Genomic DNA, 24,870 nt, shown 5'->3' with positions numbered 1-24,870 from the left:
TGCTCTTCCCCACACCCATCAATATCCACTATTATCCATGCTGATATATTAGCTTCTTGTAAATAGTGGAAAAAACGGTGTGAAAACAATATTATTCATGGCTTTCTAGAAAACCTGGCAATGATGCCGAGGCCAATAAGACCATAGATATTTTCAGTCACCTAATCATAGCATCAATGTTACATCTACACAAGATGTCTATATCTGTACCTGTAGCAGACTAAGATGTTAAATACATATCCAATGCATGTGATAGAAGCAATAACAGTAGTAATAATCCAAATTCCTGTAAAACAAATAACATACGGTAATTCAGAGATGATTCCCTCAAAATTCTCACCATGTCCTAATGCAGTAGTCACGGTAAAATACAAAATTACCAAATAGCCCATATATATTTTTTAGTCTCTTTTATCTTTGTTTCTTCTTTTTACATTGGGACATAGTTACTCATTAATTTCTTAATGCCTGCATCTTTTTGTAATTTTGAAATGTTATAATATTTTGTTTTTCGTTATCCAGTTATAGATATTCATCAATGCTAATGTTTAGGTTAGATCTAAGTAACATTCTGAACAATTCTAATTAGTCAGATGTGGGTGTCAGCTAATGGAATAGATCTGGGCACATTCAAATCCAAGTCCACACTCACTGGTGCCTGTGGATCAACTGCCATCTCTCTGTCCAATCTATCTCATGTGATTGCAGTATGGGGAATAAGACAAAAGGAGGGAACACTATTCCTTAAAGAATGACAGAATATTAATCTAACAAATATAAATAATGTAAATGCTGTTGTAAATGTCTTTTATGTCTTCCTGTTTGTCTAAACCAGGGATCTCCAAACTTGGCAACTTTAACTTCAACAGCATGGGTGGCTGCGGAATTCTGGGAGTTGAAGTCCCCAAGTCTTAAAGTTGTCAAGTTTGGTGACTCCTGGTCTACACTACAACATAAATGTGACTTTCTAAACCTGAAAGCTCCCTAATGAATCTCTTAAATAAAGAAAGGCCTGAACGATCAGAAGAAAAGATGACTTGGATCAGCCCCATGGCTATCAATCCACATTCTGTATCCCAGAGAAGTCGATCAACACATTCCAGAAACAAGCACCGACAAGAGTTTCTTCACCCACTGTGATTGCCTAGGAGTTGATGCAGAAATTGGCAAAAAAAGGTCTATTCTAACTCCCTTATCATTTCTGTTGCCTTTATTTGCTCTTCTGCTGATGCAATCATTTCTAAATATCTTACTCATGCTAGAAATGACAAACACCTTAGTCTTTTAGGGAGTGCAAGGAATGAAACCTGCTAAGAGAAAAAAGCCTCCTGATCAGCTAGAGGTTACAGCTCATTTTCAGGTCAATGCTACAGCCATAAGGTTTGAAAGCCAATTATAGTTTGCTCCCAGAATTGCATCCACATAGGGCTATCTAAAAAAGAAAATATAAGAGGATCTATTACAGTGTTTCTCAACCTTGACAATTTTAAGGCAGGTGGACTTCAACTCCCAGAATTCCACAGCCAGCAATGCTGGCTGTGGAATTCTGGGAGTTGAAGTCCACCTGCCTTAAAATTGTTAAGGTTGAGAAACACTGATCTATTACCTCAAAGACCAAGGAAATCTGATGAAAATAGTTCTGTTGAACATTTGAGAGATTTTTGCTAGTCATCTTGCAAGGACAAAAGGAAACCAGCCTAATGGCTGCACCTAAACAGCAGAAATTTCTGGCACCAGTGAGTAATTACCTCATACTGTGCTATATCTTCCTGCATTCATTCCACAATCTTTTTAATATAATTGCCCTACATCTTAAAATACTGTATATACATTTTAAAATACTGTATATACATTTTAATTATTCCCTGATACCATGAATATTGAAAAAAAGAATACATCCTCCATATACATACATACATACATACATACATACATACATACATACATACATACATACATACATACATACCTTCCAGCTGGAAAATGCTCATACCATAGGCAATCTGGATGTGAAAACTTTAGGAAAGAAATTTATCTTATATTTGGGGGAGCTGTCTATGAACTTATTTATTTGTATGACATTCACATTTTACATGCACACACACAGAGAGACATAGAAATAATGCTAGTATAATATAGTCTACCTAACCATCAACTGAAGCCTCTGGGAAGGAGGGTCAATGGAGAATATAACATCTCCTGAGAAGTCAATGGATGACAGCCACTTTTCTACTCTACTGAAGAAATAGTGTCCTTCTCCTTTTACCTTATTCGGCTTAGTAAACCATGCTCGGTTCCAATAAGGAAGATGATTCTGCCAAAGAAGTTTGTTCAAGTTCAATTTTAGAGACTTGAGGTTCCAGCCCTTCAAAAAGGGCATTTTCCAACCTAGTTTCTCCTCCTCCCATTGAGGAAAGAAAGAATGGATGTACAAGAGATGTTGGCTGGTTTTTTTTCTTCAAGCACTATCAGGTTTTTGTTTAGGGGCTACATTATTAGAAGTTATGTCATTCTCTTTTTCAATACACTATACCACTCATGGAAAAGTAATGTTATATTCAGAAAATATTATGCCTTTACCTTGTACGACATGAATAAACTCTTCAATGTCATGGATCCATGATTCATTTTCCGAATTTGGAATATTTTCTTTAAAGAACCCAAGCAAGTCTTTGAGTATGTTCAAAAGCAAATTGGCCGCAATATATTCTGTCACAATAAACTGAAAGAGAAATGAAAGATACTGATGGATAAAGTCTGAAGTGAAAATTATAGGATAATATAAGATAATAATAGATACCTTTAGGGATTCCCATGAGGTCAGAATCCATTCTCAATTGACCTGTAGACCTTCACACCTACAGTAATTTAAGTTGGGGGAGATCTATTAGCTAAAACCCTCAATAAAAATAGCTCCTTTCTCTTAAGGTTAAATAGCAAGGGAGGAATTTCCTGGAGACTTTTTATATTTTCTCCCAGAAACACAGATTTGCTATAAGCAAAGAAAAAAATAGATCTAAGCTCTCCTCCACCCCATATTTCCTAGATTACAGGAGGGGATCCAACCCATGCAGACTTCTAAAAGTATTGAGTAACTTGATAGAACAGGGGTGTCAAACTCAATTTCATTGAGAGCTGCATCAGCATTGCGATTGCCCTCGGGGGAGCAGGTGGGTTTGGCCAGGGTGGGTGCGGCCTACTGGGTGGGCGTGGATGCAGTGGGTGTGGCCTACTGGGTCGGCATGGCCAGCTCTACATCGTTCGCGTCAAGGATGCCTGTCGGGGCCTGGGCAGGAGTGGGACAGATCTGAGGGTCTCTGGCAGGTGGTGGGACCGGGGCAAACGCCAAGGCATGGTCCATTTCTTCATTCCTCACAAAGAATGACACCTCCCCAGCATGCACCCAGGGGGCAGGGCCGACACAGCAGGGGCTGGTTCCTTGCTGTTCCTAAACGGCCTTGTGGAGCTAAAACTGAATGCGTTTCAGCATAGATGGCCACCACAAAATTGTATATTGGGTCCCGGTCGGCCTGGGCCAGGGCCAAGGCAGTGGGGGCCGTTCCCTCAGTTTCCAGGATGGCTTCGCGGGCCACATGAAACCACTTCGCAGGCCGCATCCGGCCCCCGGGCCTTGTGTTTGACATGTCTGTGATAGAGTGTCATTAGTCTTGCTTTTATTTTGTATGTGCTCAGGGCAAATCATGCAAAATTAGCTTCTTCTCTGGGTTCATCATCTTAATCATCAACTTAGATGGAATTTCCTTTGTTGATTAAGAGAAAATGTTCCTTTGTTCATACTTCCCCTTATGGAGTCTAATCCTTTCTTCAACTCTAACGCTTATTTTTATTTGCTGTTAACATACTCTAAACACTAGTTTACAAAGATATTTTTGGTGCCAATGTTTTTGTACATGTCATGAGACCTATGTCTCTCTAGATAGGCTCATTCTGCCCTTGTGGTCCACAACTAGCAGAAGGGGAAAACTGTCAAGTCCCTGCCAGAATGCTGCCATTCCAAGAGGAGGGGGAAGTGTTACTTGGGGATTGAAGATGTTTCTTCTGTCAGTTTGATGTATCTACATGGGAATTGGGGAGGGGGAAATGGTTGGGCTCCTTTCTGGCTAACTCATGTGTGTTAGCAAGGCCATGGTGCCAGAGAATGACTTGTTATCCCACAACAACTTCACGCCAGTGGATTGGTTCTTGATGGGACTGGGGCAATGGGGTAGGGTTTGAACAGTGGGAAATTAGCTTAATGTTTCACGCGGGAACATCAGATTCTACCTGACTTCTCTGCAATCACTTTCTCTCAGTAAAACTTCCTTTTGAAATAATGCTTGTTTCAAGAGTCATGCTTTCCTGAGAAGATAGCTGAAGCAGGACTTTACATTAGGCAGAATCTGCAAAGTGGTCAACCTGGAAAGGCACCTGCCCTACCGTGGGGACTGTGCAATGTCTAACCAAGGCAGTGACCGGAAGGAAACCGAATGCTGGGGAGAAGCCTCTGCTAAGGCTGATCCCGGCACGAACTCCACCAGATGGACAGAGGACACTGCCAGCCTAAATGACTCATCTAAACCGAGATGGTCCATAGGTATGGGGAAGAGAAACGATTGGGAAGGGAGAATGAAAGGAGTCCCCCTTACCCGAGGCAGCCGCTGTAAAGGATGGAGAGAGAAGTTGGAGGTGATGGACGACGAGGGGCAAGGAAACGAACCTGACCATGCTGACCTCCTCATGAGGCAGGCAATGCACTTCACGATGGAGGTATTCCAGAACCTGTAGGCGCAAGACGCCGCAGGACTGATCAGAGAACGGAAGGGGGAAACCCTCACCACAGAGTGCACAATGGGGGCAAGCAACACAATGGCGGGAGCAGCAGCAGCACCAACGGTGTCTCCAGAAAGGGATTCCAGGGGAGCGAACGAACCAAGAATTGGCAATGGTGGGGCTCACCAACGGGACCGAAAAGCACCTCCTCGGGCATGAAGTTTGATGGAGACCCACAGCAGCTTGCGTTCTTTCTAGCCCACATCCTTACGTACATGCAGGAATACAGCCATGAGATCCCTACTGAGGGAACCAGGGTCAGGGTTGTCACCCTAGCACTAGAGGGAACCTCAGCCAGATGGATGGTGACCCTCTACAAGGCGAACACTCTGGAGCTGTGGAATTTCAATCAGTTTATGACAGCCCTGAGATGGCGATTCAAGGACTCCCTGGCCAACTGAAAAGCCCATGATCGCATAAAGATGGTGTGACAGGGACGCTGCCCAGTAGCCGAATATATCAAGGAGTTTCGAGATCTGGCATGCACCTCGACTGGCTGGAAGACATCCTTGTAAGTTGCTTCAAAGGTGGGCCAAACAACGACCTGTACAATGCTTGCATCTCAAGAGGGGCCCCAGTATGCCTCCACGATTGGTGCGTGCTGGCTGAAGAAGCAAAGATTGAGCAAGCCCGAAATAAGTACTGCTGCAGCAAAATCTGGAAAAGGTCACCCCCAGAGAGGAAGAGGGAAGCAGCCAGACCCCAGTCCCAACAAGTGTGTTCCACCGCCTGTTTCAAATGCAAAAGAAGGCCACCATGCAGCCAAATGCAGAGCAAAGACCCTGGTAAAGAAGGGAGACCAGGCACCACATAAGAAACCAGCGAAGCTGCATTCCGGCATGAAGGAGGCAGCTCTGATAAGCACGGAGGTTGTGGCGTTCACCTCCTCACCCAAATGGAGGGGGAGGGGGAGAACTCCAACCCCACCAGAGGAAGACTGAACAATTTTGGGCCGTATGGGAGAAGGAAACGTATGCTGTTAAGTGGGCCCTTCTCTCCTGGAGACATTTCCTAGAGGGGAGTAAGATCCCATTCCAGGTCTGGATAGATCATGAAAATCTGGAAGCATTAAAAACCCCTTGGAAGCTGTCCCCTAAGCAAGCACGATGGGCCCAGCACTTCCAATATTTTAATTTCATCCTGTGCTATTTACTAGGGGGAAGAAATTCTTGGGAGATGCTTTGTCAAGAATGCCACAATAGCACTAAGGTAGAAATAATCAAGCCATTATTCCCATTATGTCAGCTGGCAGCCCAGATAATCACAAGGGTGCAGTGAAGGGAAAAAACACCCATGGACAATGCTACCGCAGAGGATTTTAAGAAAGCATTAGAAAGAGACGAGTTGTTCAGCAGCAACAAAAATATCTGCTCTGCGCAAGATAGACTGGCCTGGGTAGGTAAGAAACTATACGTACCTACCAGTCAGAGACTAAAAACCATGCAAATCTGCCACGACTGTAAATTAGCGGGACACTTTGGGTTTGTGAAAACCCTGCGTCTCCTCAAAAGACAAGTTCTGTTGGCCCTCACTCAAAAAAGACATTGAGAGTTATGTTTCCAGCTGTCCAATGTGCGCAGCAGCGAAACGGAGGCAAGGGAAAACACCAGGGCTTCTGCAAACCATAGCTGAGCCATCAGCACCCTGAAGAGAGATTTCCATAGACTTTATTGTAGAACTTCCCCAAAGTGTGGGAAACACTGTAATCTGGGACATAACTGACTGTTCTCCAAACATGTCCACTTTGTTCCCTGCCAAAAGATTCCCACGGCCAAGGGGTTAGCAAAAATGTTCTTGCACCATGTGTACCGCCTACCTGGAGCACCACAATGCATCATCTCCAATAGAGGGGTTCAATTCACATCAAAATTTTGGAGAGCCTTTATGGACCTGTTAGGTACTGACCAAGGACTCCGTTCTAGTCATCATCCACAAACAAATTAGGGGACAGAACAAACAAACTCAGTTCTAGAGCAATACCTTCGCTGCTTCATCAACTACCAGTAGGACAACTGGACTGACCTCCTGCCTTTTGCCAAAGTAGCATACAATAACACTGTACACACCAGCACAAGGTTCACACCTTTCTGAGTAGCAACAGGCCAAGATTTCAACCCGATGTCTGAATTGCCAATTAAAGACCCAGCCATCCCTTCTTTAAAAAATACCTGGCCAGTGGTGCGCAAAGTTCTTGCTGAGGCTAAAGCAACTTGCAAAGCTCAGGCTGACAAAAAGAGAGTGGAACTTAAATCAATCCCACACTGGGGACCGCGTGTACCTGTCTACAAGGTTCCTTCAGTCCCTACAGCCTTCAAAAAAGTTAGGGCCAAAATTTGTAGGGCCTTTTCCCATAAAGCAAATCATCAACCGAGTCACAGTAGAATTGGAGTTGCCTAAGTCATTGAGGAAAGTCCACCCATTTTCCACTGCAGTCTATTAAAACTGGAGGTTATTTCACCTTTAAGGCCAACACCCTCTCCGATACCTAAACCTCTTATGGTGGAAAGGGAACAAAACTTTGGAATCAGGGAAATCCTCAATTCATGCACACATAGAGTCACCCAGTACTTAGTAGCATGGAAATATCTCCCTGGGGCTCAAAATGAATAGGTACAGAAGAAACGTATTAAAGCCCCTAGACCAGCGGTTCCCAACCTTTTCTATACCCCGCACCCCTAGAACGCTTCTGATATATTCTCACACCCCTTACAAAAGTAATATCTAGTTATGCATATACACTATAATTTTGAAATTTCTAAACCTAAGTTTTCGCACCCCCTGGAATATCATCTCACATCCCCAACGGGTGCAAGCATCCCCAATTTGGGAACCCCTGCCCTAGACTAATTAAACGTTTTCATGACTGCTATCCGGATAAACCTATATAAAAGTGTGTTGTTTTCTCTTGTTCCCTCATTATTATTTTCTCCAGGTGGAACTCCCTTCTTTTTAGGGGGGCAGCATGTCAGATCCTTGCCGGAACGCTGCCATTCCAAAGGGAGGGGGAAGTGTTACTTGGGGATGAAGATGTTTCTATATTGTTTCTTCTGTCACTTTGATGTATCTGCATGGGAATTGGGGAAGGGGGAATGGGCCATCAGGGCCATCTGGTTAGCCTCCCTTCAAGCTAACTCCTGCATGTTACCAAGGCCGCAGCACAGAGAACAATTTGTTATCATCTTTTCTGCTCGAAGTTCCCACAACAACTTTATGCCAGCGGATTGGTTCCTGATGGATTGGGACAAGGGGGTGGGGTTTGAACAATGGGAAATTAGCTTAATGTTTTGCATGGGAACTTCAGATTCTGTCTGACCTCTCTGCAATCACTTTCTCTCAGTAAAAGTTCCTTTTGGAATAATGCTTGTTTCAAGAATCATGCTTTCCTGAGAAAATAGCTGAGGCAGGACCTTACAAAGGCATTTTTTCCCTTTGCCCTGTTTCTATAACCTGACAAGTACAGGAAAAGATGTGGCAACAGAAGCTAATTGAGGATCATAATTACTGCATCTCCCCAGACTATCCTGGTTGGTGGGCAGGCAGAATATTTATATAGGAATTGCTTCTGTGCTACTTCAAGTACAGTAAATAACATGGCTTTGCTACATTCACATAGCTTACAAGATATAATATTAAGATACAATATAGTTTGTGTCTTAACTGTTACATAAAGCCAACTAATTGTGATTATCAAGTACAATAAGTATTGTTATTCAGCAAAGCATGTTTAAAACAAATGTTGCTTGGCTTGATGGATGAACTTAATCTGCGACAAATAGCATTGCACGTGACTACTACAATCCTAGATTAAAGCTATATGAGAATTAGTCTAGAAATTAATTTCTAATTGATCTTTCCTTTAATAAAAAATGTTCTTCTATTTCTAGGAGTTCATCCACTTGCCTTCAAATTATTCACATATATACAGTCTATTTTAAAATCTAATTGGTGAGAGGTAATTAAATTGCATGTGAGTGTGTCTAAAATACATGTTTCAAAGACTCTGGCCCCATCAGCTGTTGGTATGCAGTCCCATTGTATTTTCCCAGAATCAGTTAAGCCCTTGGGTCAAAATAGGTACAATTCATATGAATAACATACAGCTTCACTTGAGAAGAACAAGAGGAGAGACAATAGTGAAGTATTCTCATATGCCTATCAACTTGGGATAAATTAAATATTAGAATTGAGCTCAGAATGCAAAACATAGCATGCACTACAGCTTAGCTTCAATAATCAACACCTGTTCTTTGGACTACGATAACATCTGATCCCCAGAACGCTTTCAGTTCAAAGGTGATTTGATTCGACCAAAAGCAGCAGTGACTTCCTTGTTAAAAGCATCATGTATGGACTTTCCTTACCATGTAAAGACATAGGAACATAACGACAACTGTGCTGATTATTCTGCTGGGGAATTTAAAGTAGGGGTCCCATTGATATAACTTTCTCTTAATCCAGTTTTTCTGGGGATGCCTGTTGATAGATCATAATAGAAGGGGGTTAAGTAACAAACAAACAAAAAAAATCAGGTCATTCTCCAAAGCTGCTTTGCATGGGATAGAAGAAAGCCCATTTCCTTTCTTTCTCTAAATTTGAAACTCTCAAAACTTTGCCTATTTCTATGAACAGAACCCTTATTGTGAGGGCCTTTATCCCTCTCTGTGGCTGAACTGTAGATAGCAATAGCAGTAGAACTTACCACTTCACATTGCTTTACATCCCTCTCTAAGCGATTTACAGAGTCAGCGTATTGCCTTGAACAATCTGGGTCCTCATTTTACTGACCTCGGAAGGATGGAAGGCTGAGTCAACCTGAGCCGGAGAGGATTGAACCCCTGGCAGTGCACTCTAACCACTGCACCGCCACGGCTCTGATGAGATTATGAGAATATATGAATGAGAACAAAAACAATGACAGAATATGGGTGACCAATGCTCTCCCCCCCCCACCAAACTGCTTTTGCACAGTGTCTCCATTTGTGAACTTTCCTGCCAGCTTCCCATAAGCAAAGTCAATGAGGAAGCTGGTAGGGAAGATTGCAGGTTGCTCTGGTAAGTCACACTCACCCTCCCCTTCACAGGCCACTCATGCATATTCACCCTCCCAGCAAAAGCCACCTAGCCCCACTGCCCTCGCACCATACCTTACTTGCTGCTGATCTAATTTGGGGACTCACTTAACAACCTGCAATCCTCATTTAATGATGGAAGTGGTGAGTGCTGGGATTGTTGTTGCCAAGCGATGCAATCACATGATATCATGCTTTACAACAGTGGTTCTCAACCTTTTTAATGCCGCGACCCCCAACCAGTCGTAAGTCGAGGATTAAACCGGTCGTAAGTCGAGGACTAAACCGGTCATAAGTCGAGGACTACCCAATCGGTCGTAAGTTGAGGACTTTCCCTGCCCGGGAGCGCCGCGCATTCGTGGTTCCGCCCCCTGCGCCGGCCGAGGCGTAGCTGGCAAGCGGCAGAGACGGAGCAGGCCCAGCTCAAGGGAGGTAAGGCACCCGCTGGAAAAGGGGGAAAAAATGGCGGACAGCCTTGCTTGGCGACCCCCGTGAAATGGTCGATCGACCCCAAATGGGGTCGCGACCCATAGGTTGAGAACCGCTGCTTTACAACATGACATAGGGATGAAAATTCCAGTCCCAATTACTGTCATTAATTGAGGACTACCTATAAACAACATTGTCAAAATATTTCTCTGTTCATCAAAATGTCACCAAGAATCAAAGCATCAGGACAACATGTCACTTTATCAGCAAGATTTTATGGGTTTTGCTGAGGATCCCAAGGGTGCAAAGGTTAACATATTTATTCCAGGGTAAGCTTTTCAGCAGTACAGTCCATATTCTTACATGCATACATGCATCTGATGGCTATACCAAATCAAACCGTAAGTCAAAACGGGAGATTCTAGATGCTTTTCAGCTAATCTTATCATTTTATGGAAAATGAGCCTAGCTATTCCTCTGTTGACAGAAGGATTTTGCACTGAAAAAAAGAAAAAAGAATTATCAGAATATGTCAAAGAAATATAGCTCCAAGGACAAAAGGATTCTCACCTAAGCACAGGCTTTCTCAGCAACTGCTGGACATACTGCGACTGGTGTTCTTCCATAAAAGAATCTTTCTCCTGTATTGTAAATATAGTGTCTTTACAAACCAGGAATTACAAACCTAGCACATGTGCATGTGTGTGTGTGTGGGTTTATTTTTAGGGACTGAAAAAAATAAATTGGACACATAATATTAACCCAGGTTTATTTCTGCTACTGCACATAACTGATAAAGAGCATGTTTAGACCACTGCAAATAATGCAACATGCCTGGCTGAACTGTTATTCAGAGCACATCAAGTGATTTAATACACTTCTTCTGCTTTTAACTGAGACCTCAGGAAAGTGTCATGGAAATAGACTTTAACACAAAAGATGGCAGCAATGGAAATCAAGAACAGAATGAGTGGATTTTTTTTTTTAAAGAACCTACAGGCTTATGGATGTGATTATATTATCGAATAAAAACATTGGAATGGATAATACTGGATTATAACTGTGGGCGGCCTTGCAATAATTGGTGTCTCATCTTTTCTGCTTCTTCACAGTGCTTTGCTATCATCTGTGTTATGCTTTTCTGTTCAGGGCATTGTTGAAAGAAAGCAGGTGAACATTTTGGATGTCCCTGCAAATACTATAGTATAATAACACATACTGGCCTTATTTCAATGTCTCCAATTGTACAAGAGCAGGCACATTTTTCCATGGAAGTCTTAGAGTATCTTCCTTGTAGTAATGCCAAAGAGAAGTTATTATACATAATGTAGTCCAGAAGAAAGCTTTCTTTAGTTTGGGAAATGTCGAGAGGTAGTTGGTCATTCCCCAGGAACCCTTTGCCCTATTTCTCTAAACTATTTACTTTCATCTGAATTTTGATATCATTTACAAGTAGTCCTTCTTCACAACTACTTATTTAGCAACTGTTCAGAATAATGACAACACTGAACAAATGAGACGACTGGTCCTCAAAGTTATGACCATCGCAACATCCTGACAGTCATGTCATCGCAATTCAGATGCTTGGCAACCAGCTCTCAACATGCACTGCAACATCCTATGGTCACATGACTGCCCTTTGCAACCTTCACTGTTGGCTTTCAAAAGCAAAACCTCTGGGGATGCTAGCTGGAGGTCACAAATGGCAATTTTCAGTCCCAATTACTATCATTGAAGACTGCTTGTAGTTTATGTAGGAGTGTATGTTGGACATGTTTGTATCTCAACAATCCAATGTACTCTGATGGTAATCCTATTGTTCTTAGTGTTTGATGAGATTGTTCCAGCTTAGGTGGCATCATCAGCCGTTATTAATGGGAGTAGGCTGAAGGAGAAGAACTGGAGTTTTAACCAGTAATTTAACATTAACCTAACTTCAATTTTGGGCATCCCAATTTCTAACCAATGAAGGGCATTGGCAGCACGTCAGGGTGTAGCAAGAAGAATCCTAAAAAATTCAGTGTGGTCTGCCTCAAGACAGTTTTTCTCAGCACAGAGCCTCAACATTCAGAGCAGTGTTATAACTTGGAACAATTTCAAAGTAACAGGAATTAATTAATCTGCCTGAGGAATTAGAAAAGGATTACTTTCACAAGAAGGGATTATTACAATTAGCTGACCAGGCAACACTCTTGAGTGCAAAATGTGCACGGAGTGTAGGAGATGACCAGTCTGAGCCCGACGGAGGGAGGGGTCAAACACATCATCAGTCTCAAGCCCCTTCATGCCCACAAGAGCACACTCTAAGTCTAGCACACTCTGAATTCCATTGACTCTTATCTACCACCAATTTGCTTTGACTGTTAGTAATTCAGATTATTTTGTAGAGAGCTTAAGCTTGCAATAAGCTTATATATTCATTTAACTGCCCGGACTCCTTTTTTCCTGTGCTTGACATGGATCGAGTTAACCATAAGGCTATTACAGAATTTCTTGACACATGCTTGTTATAAAATATATCTATATAAATATAAAATATAAGTCAACACAAGCATTATTCCCTTGATTATTCTAGATATTTCTTTATTCCTACAGTTTGCGTATGTACAATGATGCTTGTGATGTAAGCACAGGATAAAAAAAAGCACAGAGCTATTATTGTTTAGAGATAATTAATGTATAATTGATTATAAGATTGAGATTGTTTTATATTTCAGCAGCACAATGGCAAAACTTTGCCCCTGCTTTTAACCACCTGCTACTGAAACACACTCTCTTGAAATGTAACCACAAACATTTAAATGTTTTCTTTAAAACTATTCAAGCTTTGCACTCGTGTGAGAAGCACCAAGGCATTTCCAGACTGAAAGGATTAGCCAGTGACATCACCATTGACCTGGAGATGCCCAGTTCAGGGCTGTGTTCATAACCTCAGCAGGAGCTGGAGTGAAGGACAAGAACTCAGTTCTGCCGAGAGCAGCACTCGGATCTTGAATCTGGGCTTGCTAACCTCCTACCCAGTGTTCCAACCATTTGAGCCACCGAGATTAATGTTGATCCTTATCTGCTACACGATTGCTTATAGCAGTGGTGGCGAACCTATGGCACGCGTGCCAGAAGCAGCACTCTGAGCCCTCTGTGTGGGCATGCGTGCCGTGCCCCGGAGATGGTGAGGGACTGGCCCCCGCCACCCTGGCCCCACCCATCCAGTCTGCCATGACCACCGCGGCCACACCCACCTGGCACCCGGTGATAAATAAGTGGGTTTTGGGTTGCAATTTGGGCACTGGGTCTTTAAAAGGTTCGCCATTACTGGCTTATAGCTTACAGCTAATAGCTTATAATATAAAGCTTATAATATTGAAAAAGATTTTTATTTATTTATTTATATCCTGCCTTTATTATTTTTATAAAAACTAAAGGGGTGAACATGCCTAATACTCCTTCCTCATCCTAATTTCCCTACTACAACAACAATGATAACAACACTGTGAGAGAAAGTGACTGGCTCAAAGACACCTAGCCAGCTTTCATGCCTAAAACAGATCATGAACTCATAGTCTCTTAGTTTCTAGCCCAGTGCTTTAACTACTAGACCAGATTGGCTGTTCGATATATTAAAAAAAGCATTAACTTCACGGTCATTTTTTTCTGCTCCACCTCCTTTAATAAAGAATGGTTTGCTGGTTTTGCAAATCTGAAAATCATGTGAAAGATATGACCAAGATGGACTCTCCAATTATCCTTAGGGTAGGTGTTAGATTATCTGGAGCAGTGTTTCCCAAGCTTGGCAACGTTAAGATATGTGGAGTTCAACTCCCAGAATTTCCCAGTCCGCATGACAAACACTGATCTATAAGGCTGGGGAAACGGTCAAGAACTGGGGAGTATGGTTAAATCTTAGAAGACATGATGATACCTGATTATGGAAGTCAGCTATTAAATATTCCAGAAATGTGAACGCTTTTGACCAAATTTGAAATGTTACCATTTTCATCATTAAAATGCTGGTTTTAGACCAGGGCAGGCAACCTTGGCTCTTTTATGACTCGTGGACTTCAACTCTCAGAATTCCTCAGCCAGCTTAGGAATTCTGGGAGTTGAAGTCCACGAGTCATAAAAGAGCCAAGGTTGCCTGCCCCCATTTTAGACAGAGGAATGTTTAATTATTTTAACTTTAGTTACCTTAATCACAACTAGTTATTAACCACAACTCTACTTCTCTAGGCAGTTAATAAACCTAAATAAAGCCAGAAAGCCATAACATTTATTAAAAATGGTGAAACTAGCAGATAGCTAAACGTGTGGCAGGTGAAGCATAATCTCCGTTTCCAAAGTCTTGTAGAAGCAACCATCTTTTAACTGCTTTTAAATGGCCAAATTAGTGAGTAAGAAAGGGATATAATTACAGACATGTTCTTATTTCTTAAATCAGTGAGTCTGATTTAATATTCACAATTATTTTGCAATCCTTTTTCTAGGTTTGTCTTTGGTATTCAATTGCCTTTAAAGAACTTTCATTTCATGGGAGTACAATCAAATAATCCAAATGAAATTATTAAAAGAGAGGACTTCAATGGCTACTATAAATACTCACCTCTCGGCTGTATAGAGATAAAATTCCCACTGCATTCACAAAATTAAAAAGAAAACGTCCTAGCAGAAGGAACAGGAACAGCAAGGATGGCCACATCAGAATTATGCCACTGAATTTTCCCACAGCCTATGCATGAAAAGCAGAATTACCAACTATGTTGCAGATGATCCATTCTTCTTCCTTCCCTATATAAATTCAACTTAATTTATGCAATAAATTAATTGTGAATGCTGAAGCTTGTCATGAGGTTCATACAAGAAATCTTGGGTCTTAGGGGAAGGCTGCTGTTCATTGGCAAAGGCCTAGTTTGTTCTAATCTCGTGGTCTAATGGGAAAAATCCTGCCAGTCAGCATAGATAATAACAAGCTGATGGACCAATGATCTGTCTTTATGTAAACTCAGCTATGGAGGACAAATTTACAAATGAAAGGGTATACAGCAGCTTTGTCAAATCTGGGAACTTCAACATTTGTTAGATTAAAAACTCCAATCTCTTTCAGCCAGCATAAGAGCAGATATGCTACTGATAGATATTGGAAATTGTAATCCAACTCATGTAGATTCAAAGTTGGATCCAGGGAAGGCAAGGATAGATAAATGCATAGTTGTACACATTTCAGAACTCATTAATACTTTACTACTAGCCACTGAGGACTAGGCCAATGAGCGGGCAGGGGCCACAACATGGCAGTGACAACTTGACTAGCTGCCTCGCTGCGGTCCCACCATCTGGGACGGGGCGGGTGGGTGGTTGCCCAGTGGATCTGATGAGCCGGATGACATGCCTCCCCCCCCACGTGCCTCTGCCTCCGCTTGCCACTTAAAGTGCTGGCCCAATGGCCCCAGCGCTTGAACCCACCTGCGCTGTGCAGGCCAATGAACAGCCAAGAGGCCAACAAGCTGCAGCTGCTGCCAAGAACTGCCAGCCTCCATGCGCACACCACTTCCTGTGCATACACCCAGGCGGAGTGCCTGGCCGGGCTGGGGTAGGCCAGGGCTGAAGCAGAAGGGGCTGGCCCCTCGCTATCTCCAGGGCGGCCCAGTGGGCCAGATCTAAACCCATCATGGGTCGGATGGGGCCCATGGGCCTTGAATTTGACATGTCTGCCTTAAGTGAACCTGCAATCACCATATTAAAACAGTAATAGTTGTCAAAAATAAATACTTACATCATCGGTAGGGCACTCTATAAGGTCTAAGATCGTGATAGCTGTCCTGAAAAATACATGCAGTTATTAGTTTCTAAATTGGCGGTAGAAGCTATAGAATACATACATGCATATTTGTACTACTTGTTAAGCCAAACTTTTGATGCATCGTATACTCATCACTTTCACAGTTTCTTTGATTTCTATGTTATTGGCAAAATTAGGTATTAACAGCTAATACAATTGGAAAGTTCTGTTTGGAAAAGGTTATTCTTGCATGAATGCAGATCTTCATTGGCAATGGTAAAGTTCTAATATTAAAGGCTATCTTTGGCTTAAAGAGGCTTAAAAGATGCGAGAGAAGGTCTATACCCTGGCTGTTCAAGTCCTAGCACCACGTGATGGAATAAGCTCCCATCACTTGCCTCAGCTCCTGCTAATCTACGGTAGCAGTTTGGGAACATGTAAATACAAGTAGATGAACAGATACCCCTTCAGTGGGAAGGTAACAGGGCAGTCTGATTCTCAGGTTTCAGGGCAGAGAAAGTAAAATGCAGATCTGGAGGTACCGACAGTACCTAAAATAAATTATTACGGATTTTAGCTTTATAGCAAATAAGAAATGAGAATAGTTGTTCCATCTATTCCAATTATTTTACTGATATCCAAGAAAACCTATACACATTTAGGTATGTAATGACTATAAACTCAGAACAACTCTGGAGCTCACATCAAATTCTGAGATTCAGAATTGTTTATTTCAAGGTTTCCTTTCTCCGGATTTGTAAATTTTAGAAATTTAGTTATTTATATTTTTTTTAAAAACTATCCTATGCGTTAATATCTCTGCTTCACAGTTTATTGTGGTTATTTCTGGAAGTTAGGATCTGGAAGAATGTCCACAGTTCTGCTCACCTGAAAAGTCATTTCTAGATAATATGTTTAGCATGAAATCACTTTATTATAATTTCCCGTTATATCAAGAATTGATTCCCACTTCTGCTCTGAGACACATTCTCATTCATGAGTCTTGTTAAAATTTTGCTTACCAAGCTGTTGTGTAAAGAAATCCCAAGACTGCTCCTACAACTTCATATTTTGTTAAAAGACAGACAAAGAAAGGGTATGAGGAGAGGCCCACTTCAAAAGCCATGACGATGACCCAAAACACTGCAGAAGAAAGGACATAAATATATCTTTATTCTGTTGTTGAGCAGTGAATGATTGAGAAACTTTTTTATGATAGCCACTGACCAACCAATATGGAATTACAAAGCACAGGGAGTTAACAACAGTAATAAGACAACATGTACTGATGTTAGCTCTTTAAACTTTTTGCTGAATTTTATAGACCACAAAACCATTTTTGCATCATTTAGAGAAACTGATGGATTTTTGTCGGAAAATAAATATTTCAAACAAAAGAAATCTCAGCACACTTTGAGAATTTTATCAACAGGGTTATGAGGTAAAAGTGGATATTTTTGTAACACTGATAACATAAAAGTCATACACTGTGGTTTCAAGACTCCAGCGCCTGAAGGATAATGTCTAGCCACTTAAGGAATATTCCTAAATCTCCTCCCCATGAGCAGTATGATGGGGAGGGTTAAGGCAAGTTATGGATAAGGCTCTTATGAAATTTGGAGGTGTAAATTGACATAGATATTGGGCTGGTCTTACGTGTAAAGGTTGATGATTTGTGTACATTTCTTTAGGGGGAAGAGACCTGTTATATTTGGCTTTCTGTAGCTAATATCCAACACCTTTACTTGGCATTCTCCAATTTCATTCTCAAGAGCACGTCTCTAGAGCAATCATCACCATTCCATTTCTAACGGAGTGATCTTTTCCATTTTGAACTGAAGTTGACAATTAATCAGACCAGATCCACCAGGTAAAAGGATAAGCTTAACTGATAAGTAAACATTTTTAATCAGATAAATGTTCTCCAGTAATTCCAGCTTTCTGAACAAGTACCATGTTTGCCGCAGTCAGCAACTTGAAAAATATGACATAGAAATCTGTATCACAGGCTGTCTAAAAGGGCAATGTTAGTTATATGGTTCCAACTGGACATGAGCTTTTAGCTAGAAATAACTTTAATGTTGCAGGTATAAACTATGCGCCGCTCATGAAATGAAAGGATTTTTCAGTTGAGGCTGAGCTTAAGGTATTTTGAGTTACATAATCCAAATGAGCACACCCTTTTCTCATTGTCTGAAAAATCACATGAAATATTTAAAAATTTTAACTTATTCTTTTATATGGCCAACTAGCTGACACGTTTCATGCTTTGGGAACATTTAAAAAATGGAAAAAATTATCTTGAGGACTGTAAATAATTGAATATTTCTCACTATTATCCATCTGTATCTCCTGGTGGTGTTTTTTTAAAGAATTTCTTGAATGTTTAGATATTTCTCAATTTTTCCTTTCTGTTTTCTTTCTTTTTAATAATTTCTTGCCCTATCTAGAGCTCTGTAGCACTTGAAAACTTGCACACTCTTTTGTGACATGAGGAGTCCTAATAACCTTACCAGGCTCCTGTGGAGTGATCATCTAGAGTTATTTGATGGTGAACTGGTAGCATGAGAGATTCATAAACATGTGCAATGGACAAGTAGCACTTAGATCCATATAATACACCAAACCATAATATGGTTTAGCTATGGCTTGATGTGATGCATAAATCCAGCCAGGATACCTTTAAGCCACAGCTTAACATTATATGTGAACTAGCTCAATAGGTTACTTCAGGAAAGCATGGTTAAAAACATTAGCACTACATAACTGCATATAGCAGTGGTGGCGAACCTATGGCACGCAGAGCCCTCTCTGTGGGCAGACGCGCCGTAGCCCAGTCCTAGGCCTTCAGCTGGGTTTTATAAAAACCTTTTCGCTTTAGGCCTCTGGCGCCGTGTACAAAAAAAAAGGTTCAATCAATCAGTCAATTTCAACTTCTCGCAGAAAAAAAAAGATCTTGCAAAGTTGGAATTGATTGAATTTTTTAGTCCCACCCACTCTGCCGTTACCACCGCAGCCATGCCCACCCAGCACCCGACGATGCATAAGTGGGTTTTGGGTTGCAGTTTGGGCACTCGGTCTCTAAAAGGTTCGCCATCACTGGCATATAGTGTTGTTGGCATTTCCCTATCATGAACCCTCTAACCCAGGGCTTTTCAACCTTTTCACCCATTGTACCACTTTTAGGATATGGCAATATCCGAGTACCACCAGTCGCCTAGCAAGGTGTCAAAAACTTGATGACCAAAAAGAAAAATATCGGGGGTGGGATGGGGTGGGGGTGTTTGGTTTTTATTCCCCCCCGTCTGCTGGCTGGTTGCAGCAGGTTTTGGTCACTTCACATGACCCTGGAACACTGTGACCGTCATAAATATGAATCAGTTGCCAAGCATCTGAATGTAAATCACAATACCTTGGGGATGCTGCAACATTCCAGCTGATCGGCACTTCTTCTGGGCTCAGAAGAAGCACCAGGATCAGTGCTGCTTTCCAGCTAATTGGTGCTTCAGGGCCCAGCAGAAGTACCAGGATGAGTGCCGAGCTCCAGCTGGAGCCTGGCATTGATCCTGGCGCTTCCACTGAGCCCTGATAGCCCTGCAGCTCCAGCCATCTCTCGCTTAGGCTTGTGTGGTGCTGCCACTGGTTCAGCTCATTCCCCTCCCCTGCTACCACTTTTCTAGGATAGTCGCGTACCACCTGCCAGGTGCCAGTGTACCACAGGTGGTACCCGTACCACTGGTTGAAAAGCCCTGCTCTAACCCACTCCAATTGCAAGTTATGTGCTTATAGCTATGGCTTGACATGTTGCAAATGTTAGGATATTATCTTCAGTTCCAAATAAGAATGCATGCTCCTAGAAACACATATTTAATGTCATGGTGTTACAAGGAGAGGGAGCTTTAAAAGGCTATGTATTTATACTGGGAAGGCCTTTCTTACTTTTACCATCTCTAATGCTGACATTGATGCTATTTACCACTGCCTTCATAATCTCTCCCCTTGAAGATCATGTTTGGCTCTAAAGTCCTGATTAAACTAATTGTCTGGAATCCAGATGACCTTAGATTAAAAAGTATCTAAACAGAAAAATCAGAAAATGCAAAGAAAAACACAGAGTTCCTCTACTGCTCTTTTATCACTTGTTAATCATGAATTTTACCTTTAGCCCAGGCAGGAAATCCCACTGGAAAGTACTGTTTCTCAAAAAGAAGCATGACTTTATCAGCAGTAGCGCCAAATGCAAATCCCAATGACCATCGATTGCTGATTGAGCTGTCAGACTCCATTGGGCTGTAAAATAATGAAATAAAAATCTTAAGACATTGAGACCCTTTCCAAACTATAAAGTTATAATAATAGTTTCCAGTCAATCTTGAACTAGCAGGGAATTACACTGGCATAAAATTACTAATCCCAATAAAGGAGAATATTTGTAGCTCAGAATTGAAATGAGGGGTCCTTGGTGCTCTCTGAGTTTGGTTGTGTGTGTGTTTTTGCAGATGTTTCATTACCCAAACTAGGTAACAACATCTGCAATAACCAAGCTCAGAGAGCACCAAGGAGATTGAAACACTAATCCTTTATCTGAGCTCCATTGTTTCTGTCCCCAGTTATTGCCTTCACTCCAAGTTAAAGGAAGTCAAAGCTTAATAGTTTCTGTGCAACTTGAAGCTCTTCTTGAATGGCATCAGTACAAGGAAGAAAAGTGTAAACATTTGTACAGCAATAAAAAGTGGAGTTCATCTTACATCTGAAATGGTGATAAGTATAGGCAATATCACAGAAAAAAGGTGTCTCTAACACAGTGGTTCTCAACCTTTTTAATGCCACGACCCCCAACCGATCGTAAGTCGAGGACTAAACCGGTCGTACGTCGAGGACTAAACCGGTCGTAAGTCGAGGACTAAACCAGTCGTAAGCCGAGGACTAAACCGGTCGTAAGTTGAGGACTACCCAACCAGTCGTAAGTCGAGGATTTTCCCTGCCCGGGAGCGCCGCGCATGCATGGTTCCGCCCCCTGCGCCGGCCGAGGCGTAGCTGGCAAGCGGCAGAGACGGAGCAGGCCGACCACCAGCTAGCCCAGCCCAAGGAAGGTAAGGCACCCACCGGAAAAGGGGGAAAAAAATGGCGGACAGCTTTGCTTGGTGACCCCCATGAAATGGCCGATCGACCCCAAATGGGGTCGTGACCCATAGGTTGAGAACCGCTGCTCTAACACTTGTTTGCGCTGTAGATAGGTGCAAGCAATGTGTACTATGGCCCTTCAGATGTGCTAAATTATAGTTCCAGTGATGGCTTCCCATCTGGCTAGGGTTGATATGAGTCAGACCAGAAGCCATAATTGCCTTAGATAGAAAGTATTTTTCCTTTACCTGCTTTGGATACCATATGCTAAATAAATAAATTACCTGCTTTGGAATAATTAAAACTGTTTTTCATCACAAAATATAAATATGCAAGAGATATTTGTCTGAATCACTTCATTTTTTATGTCAAGGGCCTAAAGGACAGCTTAGGCCAGTGATGGCGAACCTTTTAGAGACCGAGTGCCCAAACTGCAACCCAAAACCCACTTATGCATCGTCGGGTGCCGGGTGGGCATGGCCCATTGGGTGGGCATGGCTGCGGTGGTAACGGCAGACTGGGTGGGACTAAAAAGTTCAATCAATCAATTCCAACTTTGCAAGATCTTTTTTTTCCCGCGAGAAGTTGAAATTGACTGATTGAACCCTTTTTTTTTTTTTTTTTTGCACACGGTGGCAGAGGCCTAAAACGAAAAGGTTTTATAAAACCCAGCTGAAGGCCTAGGACTGACGCGACAGCGCGAGTGCCCACAGAGAGGGCTCTGAGTGCCGCCTCTGGCACCCATGCCATAGGTTCGCCACCACTGGCTTAGGCAATTGCAGTTTCTACTTCCAAAAGGCTACAAGTCCCCAAATGTGAATGTCACAGACTGCTACTCAGGAATGGCCAGCAAGTATTGTGCAACTCACAGCAGTATCCCACAACGTTTTGGACATTTGGGGTATTTGTCATCAAACCAGAATTTTTTTGTTCTCTTTTCAAGACAGGCCAGGATCAAAATGATGACAACCTATAGGAACAAAAAAAAGTGTGATTAATATTATGAAGAACTGTCATGAACCATAATGAAGGCATTTAATATAAAAAGTATTAAGGTACCCAACAATTCAGAGCTGGATACATGTTTTACCAGCCAATGCAAATCAAAACTAGGTCAGAATTCTGAGCAAGCATTCATCCTTCAAATCTCCTCCCAGATCCACCCAGTAGAATATGTATTATGTTGCCTAGTGCCTTGGATAGATAGAGAATTAAGGGCTTTGATAAGTCAATCATCATTTCTCCTCTGCATCTGCTGTAAAGTGGGAGAATTCTGCTTTTCGCATTTATAAACACAAACACCCACATGTTCCTTTGTAAGTTTGTTCTTGGGCCAGTAAAGCATGTAGATCTTTACTTGGGCCAGTAAAGTATGTAGATCAACCTGTGGGTCGGGACCCCATTTGGGGTCGATCGACCATTTCATGGGGGTCGCCAAGCAAGGCTGTCCGCCATTTTTTTGTCCGCCATTTTTTTTGTCCGCCATTTTTCCCCCTTTTCTGGCGGGTGCCTTACCTCCCTTGGGCTGGGCCAGCTGGTGGTTGGCCTGCTCCGTCTCTGCTGCTTGCCAGCTACGCCTCGGCCGGCGCAGGGGGCGGGACCGCGCATGCGCGGCGCTCCCGGGCAGGGAAAGTCCTCGACTTACAACCGGTTGGGTAGTCCTCGACTTACGACCGGTTTAGTCCTCGACTTACGACCGGTTTAGTCCTCGACTTACGACCGGTTGGGGTCGCGGCATTAAAAAGGTTGAGAACCACTGATGTAGATAAATACAAGTTTTGCCTTGTCCCAAATGCAGCCATCCTCAATCCAATACTTACATATGTGAGAGTCAGTTTGGTATAGTGGTTAAGGCACCAGGCTAGAAAGTAGAAGACCATGAGTTTAAGTCCTACTTTAGCCATGAAAGCCAGCTGGTTGACCTTGGGCTAGTAGTTCCTCTCTCTCAGCCCAACCCTCCTTACAGGATTGTCATTGTGGGGAAAATAGAAGGAGGAAGGATTGGATATCTTTGCCATCTTGAGTTATTTGTAAAAATAATAAAGGTGGGATACAAATAAATAAATAGACATAGATATTCATTAAATAATGGATCCCCTCATCTATAGTTAGATCTTTTTTGCTGAGAATAATGGGAACTGCATCTGGATTATGCATCCAGAGTCTGCCAGTTTTGGAAATGCAAAATGGGCTTCCTCCAATGTATCTAAGGATGCATCCATTAGTCAGGAGAGTCCAAGCAGTCAGTGGTTGTCAGAATTTTGGTCTACTTACTGATGGAATAAGTGAATAATGTAGAAAAACGTCCGTTTCAATTGAACTTTTACAAGTATTATTTATATCGAAAGTGCTCCTGTTAAAGAAAGAAATACAAATGTATGTTTCATTTTTAAAACTAGAAAATGCCATTCATACAACACAAGCAATCCCAGATTTTAATTTACATTTTATTTTATTTTTATTTTTACTTTATTTACATGAAGCAGATATATAGTGACAATAATACTAAAGAACAAAAGCATAAGAACTATTCAGTCACTGGACAAAAGGGCATGCAATTTCCATTAATTCAAGGACTGAAACAGGTTTCATGTCAAAGACCATATTCCCCAAATGACCAGAACCAGGGCCCACTCAGAGTATTTAAAAAGATGAACAAATCCAAACAGATTAAAATACAGTACCATTTTGGTTCCTAACCTACACAAATAAAATGCAAAAAAGGGGGAAAGAGGGTTCCACTATAATTTTCCCATGATTTTTTTCTTCAAACCTTGGGAAATCGAAATGTGATAATGCCATTGGAAAGGGCTAAAGAAAAGAAAAATAGTTGGCTTCTCATATTGTGCCAAGTTTTGTATTTATTTTTACTGTGGTTTATTAAAAAGCCACATGCAATGCTAAGCCATAAATCATGAATTCCAAACACTGTGGTTGGGATCATATTTCATCGTCACATTTCATAGCTAAGCTGTAAAACCTGACATTAATTTATGAAGCAAGTGCCATTTTTTTGTTCTACATATTTCTGATATTTCCTTTATTATCAGGTTTAGAGCCCATCATATTTTTTTTACACGTTGTGGTGAGCACACTCACAAAATAACAACATACGGAAAAGGCAAAATAAAATAATAAAAGAAATAAACTGTGAAGGAAGGAAAGCATAGCCTGAATGACTACATTAAGAGAAGCCATGAACTCTTGCTGAAAGCAACCAATTAAGAAAAGCTCTTGAAAATAACAAAGGTGAAGTCTGAATATAGAAATGAAACAATTGAAAACATTTGTTAATTGCAAAAACAAGTATGCATGGTCAATACTTGAAGAATATAGAAGAAACGGCTGATAAAAAACCCACATAGAGTTGGTTAAGATCAGAAATGCTAAAGAAAGAAACTGAAGTCTTTATTTTATTGCCTCAAGAAAAAGCTTTGCATGAAGGCGAACATTCAACATGTAACACACAACAGCAAATGTTGCCTTTGTAGTAAAAAAAAAAAAAGATGCATTTTACCATTTGATCAATTGCAGCAACAAAATTTCACGAAATTTAAATGAAGAAGCTAAAATGCTCTGGGTCTTTAAAATTCAAACATTCAGACATCTGCCACATAACACCCCAGGCTTAACAATCGTTAATAA

General features: G+C 41.6%; 1 protein-coding gene across 1 annotated transcript in view; it reads right to left on the bottom strand.

The window, feature by feature from the left end:
* Positions 1–23,578, bottom strand: part of LOC107292365 (stimulated by retinoic acid gene 6 protein-like) — a gene marked incomplete at its 5' end in the record, with an annotated part of 33,213 nt that extends 9,635 nt beyond the window's left edge. Inside the window, 10 exons of the mRNA XM_015821447.1 lie at positions 211–286; positions 2,581–2,722; positions 9,192–9,303; positions 10,899–10,969; positions 14,926–15,051; positions 16,096–16,141; positions 17,124–17,244; positions 20,261–20,391; positions 22,095–22,195; positions 23,500–23,578. Of these exons, the coding sequence (XP_015676933.1) occupies positions 211–286; positions 2,581–2,722; positions 9,192–9,303; positions 10,899–10,969; positions 14,926–15,051; positions 16,096–16,141; positions 17,124–17,244; positions 20,261–20,391; positions 22,095–22,195; positions 23,500–23,578 (1,005 nt within the window). The remainder of the gene's footprint in view (positions 1–210; positions 287–2,580; positions 2,723–9,191; positions 9,304–10,898; positions 10,970–14,925; positions 15,052–16,095; positions 16,142–17,123; positions 17,245–20,260; positions 20,392–22,094; positions 22,196–23,499) is intronic.
* Between the last annotated feature and the right edge of the window lie 1,292 nt (positions 23,579–24,870).

This window comes from Protobothrops mucrosquamatus, unplaced genomic scaffold (assembly GCF_001527695.2).
Source record: "Protobothrops mucrosquamatus isolate PMUCROS unplaced genomic scaffold, P.Mucros_1.0 scaffold1332, whole genome shotgun sequence".
Taxonomy (NCBI): domain Eukaryota; kingdom Metazoa; phylum Chordata; class Lepidosauria; order Squamata; family Viperidae; genus Protobothrops; species Protobothrops mucrosquamatus.
The sequence above is the reverse complement of the archived record's forward strand: the minus strand, read 5'-3'. Positions and strand labels throughout refer to the sequence as shown.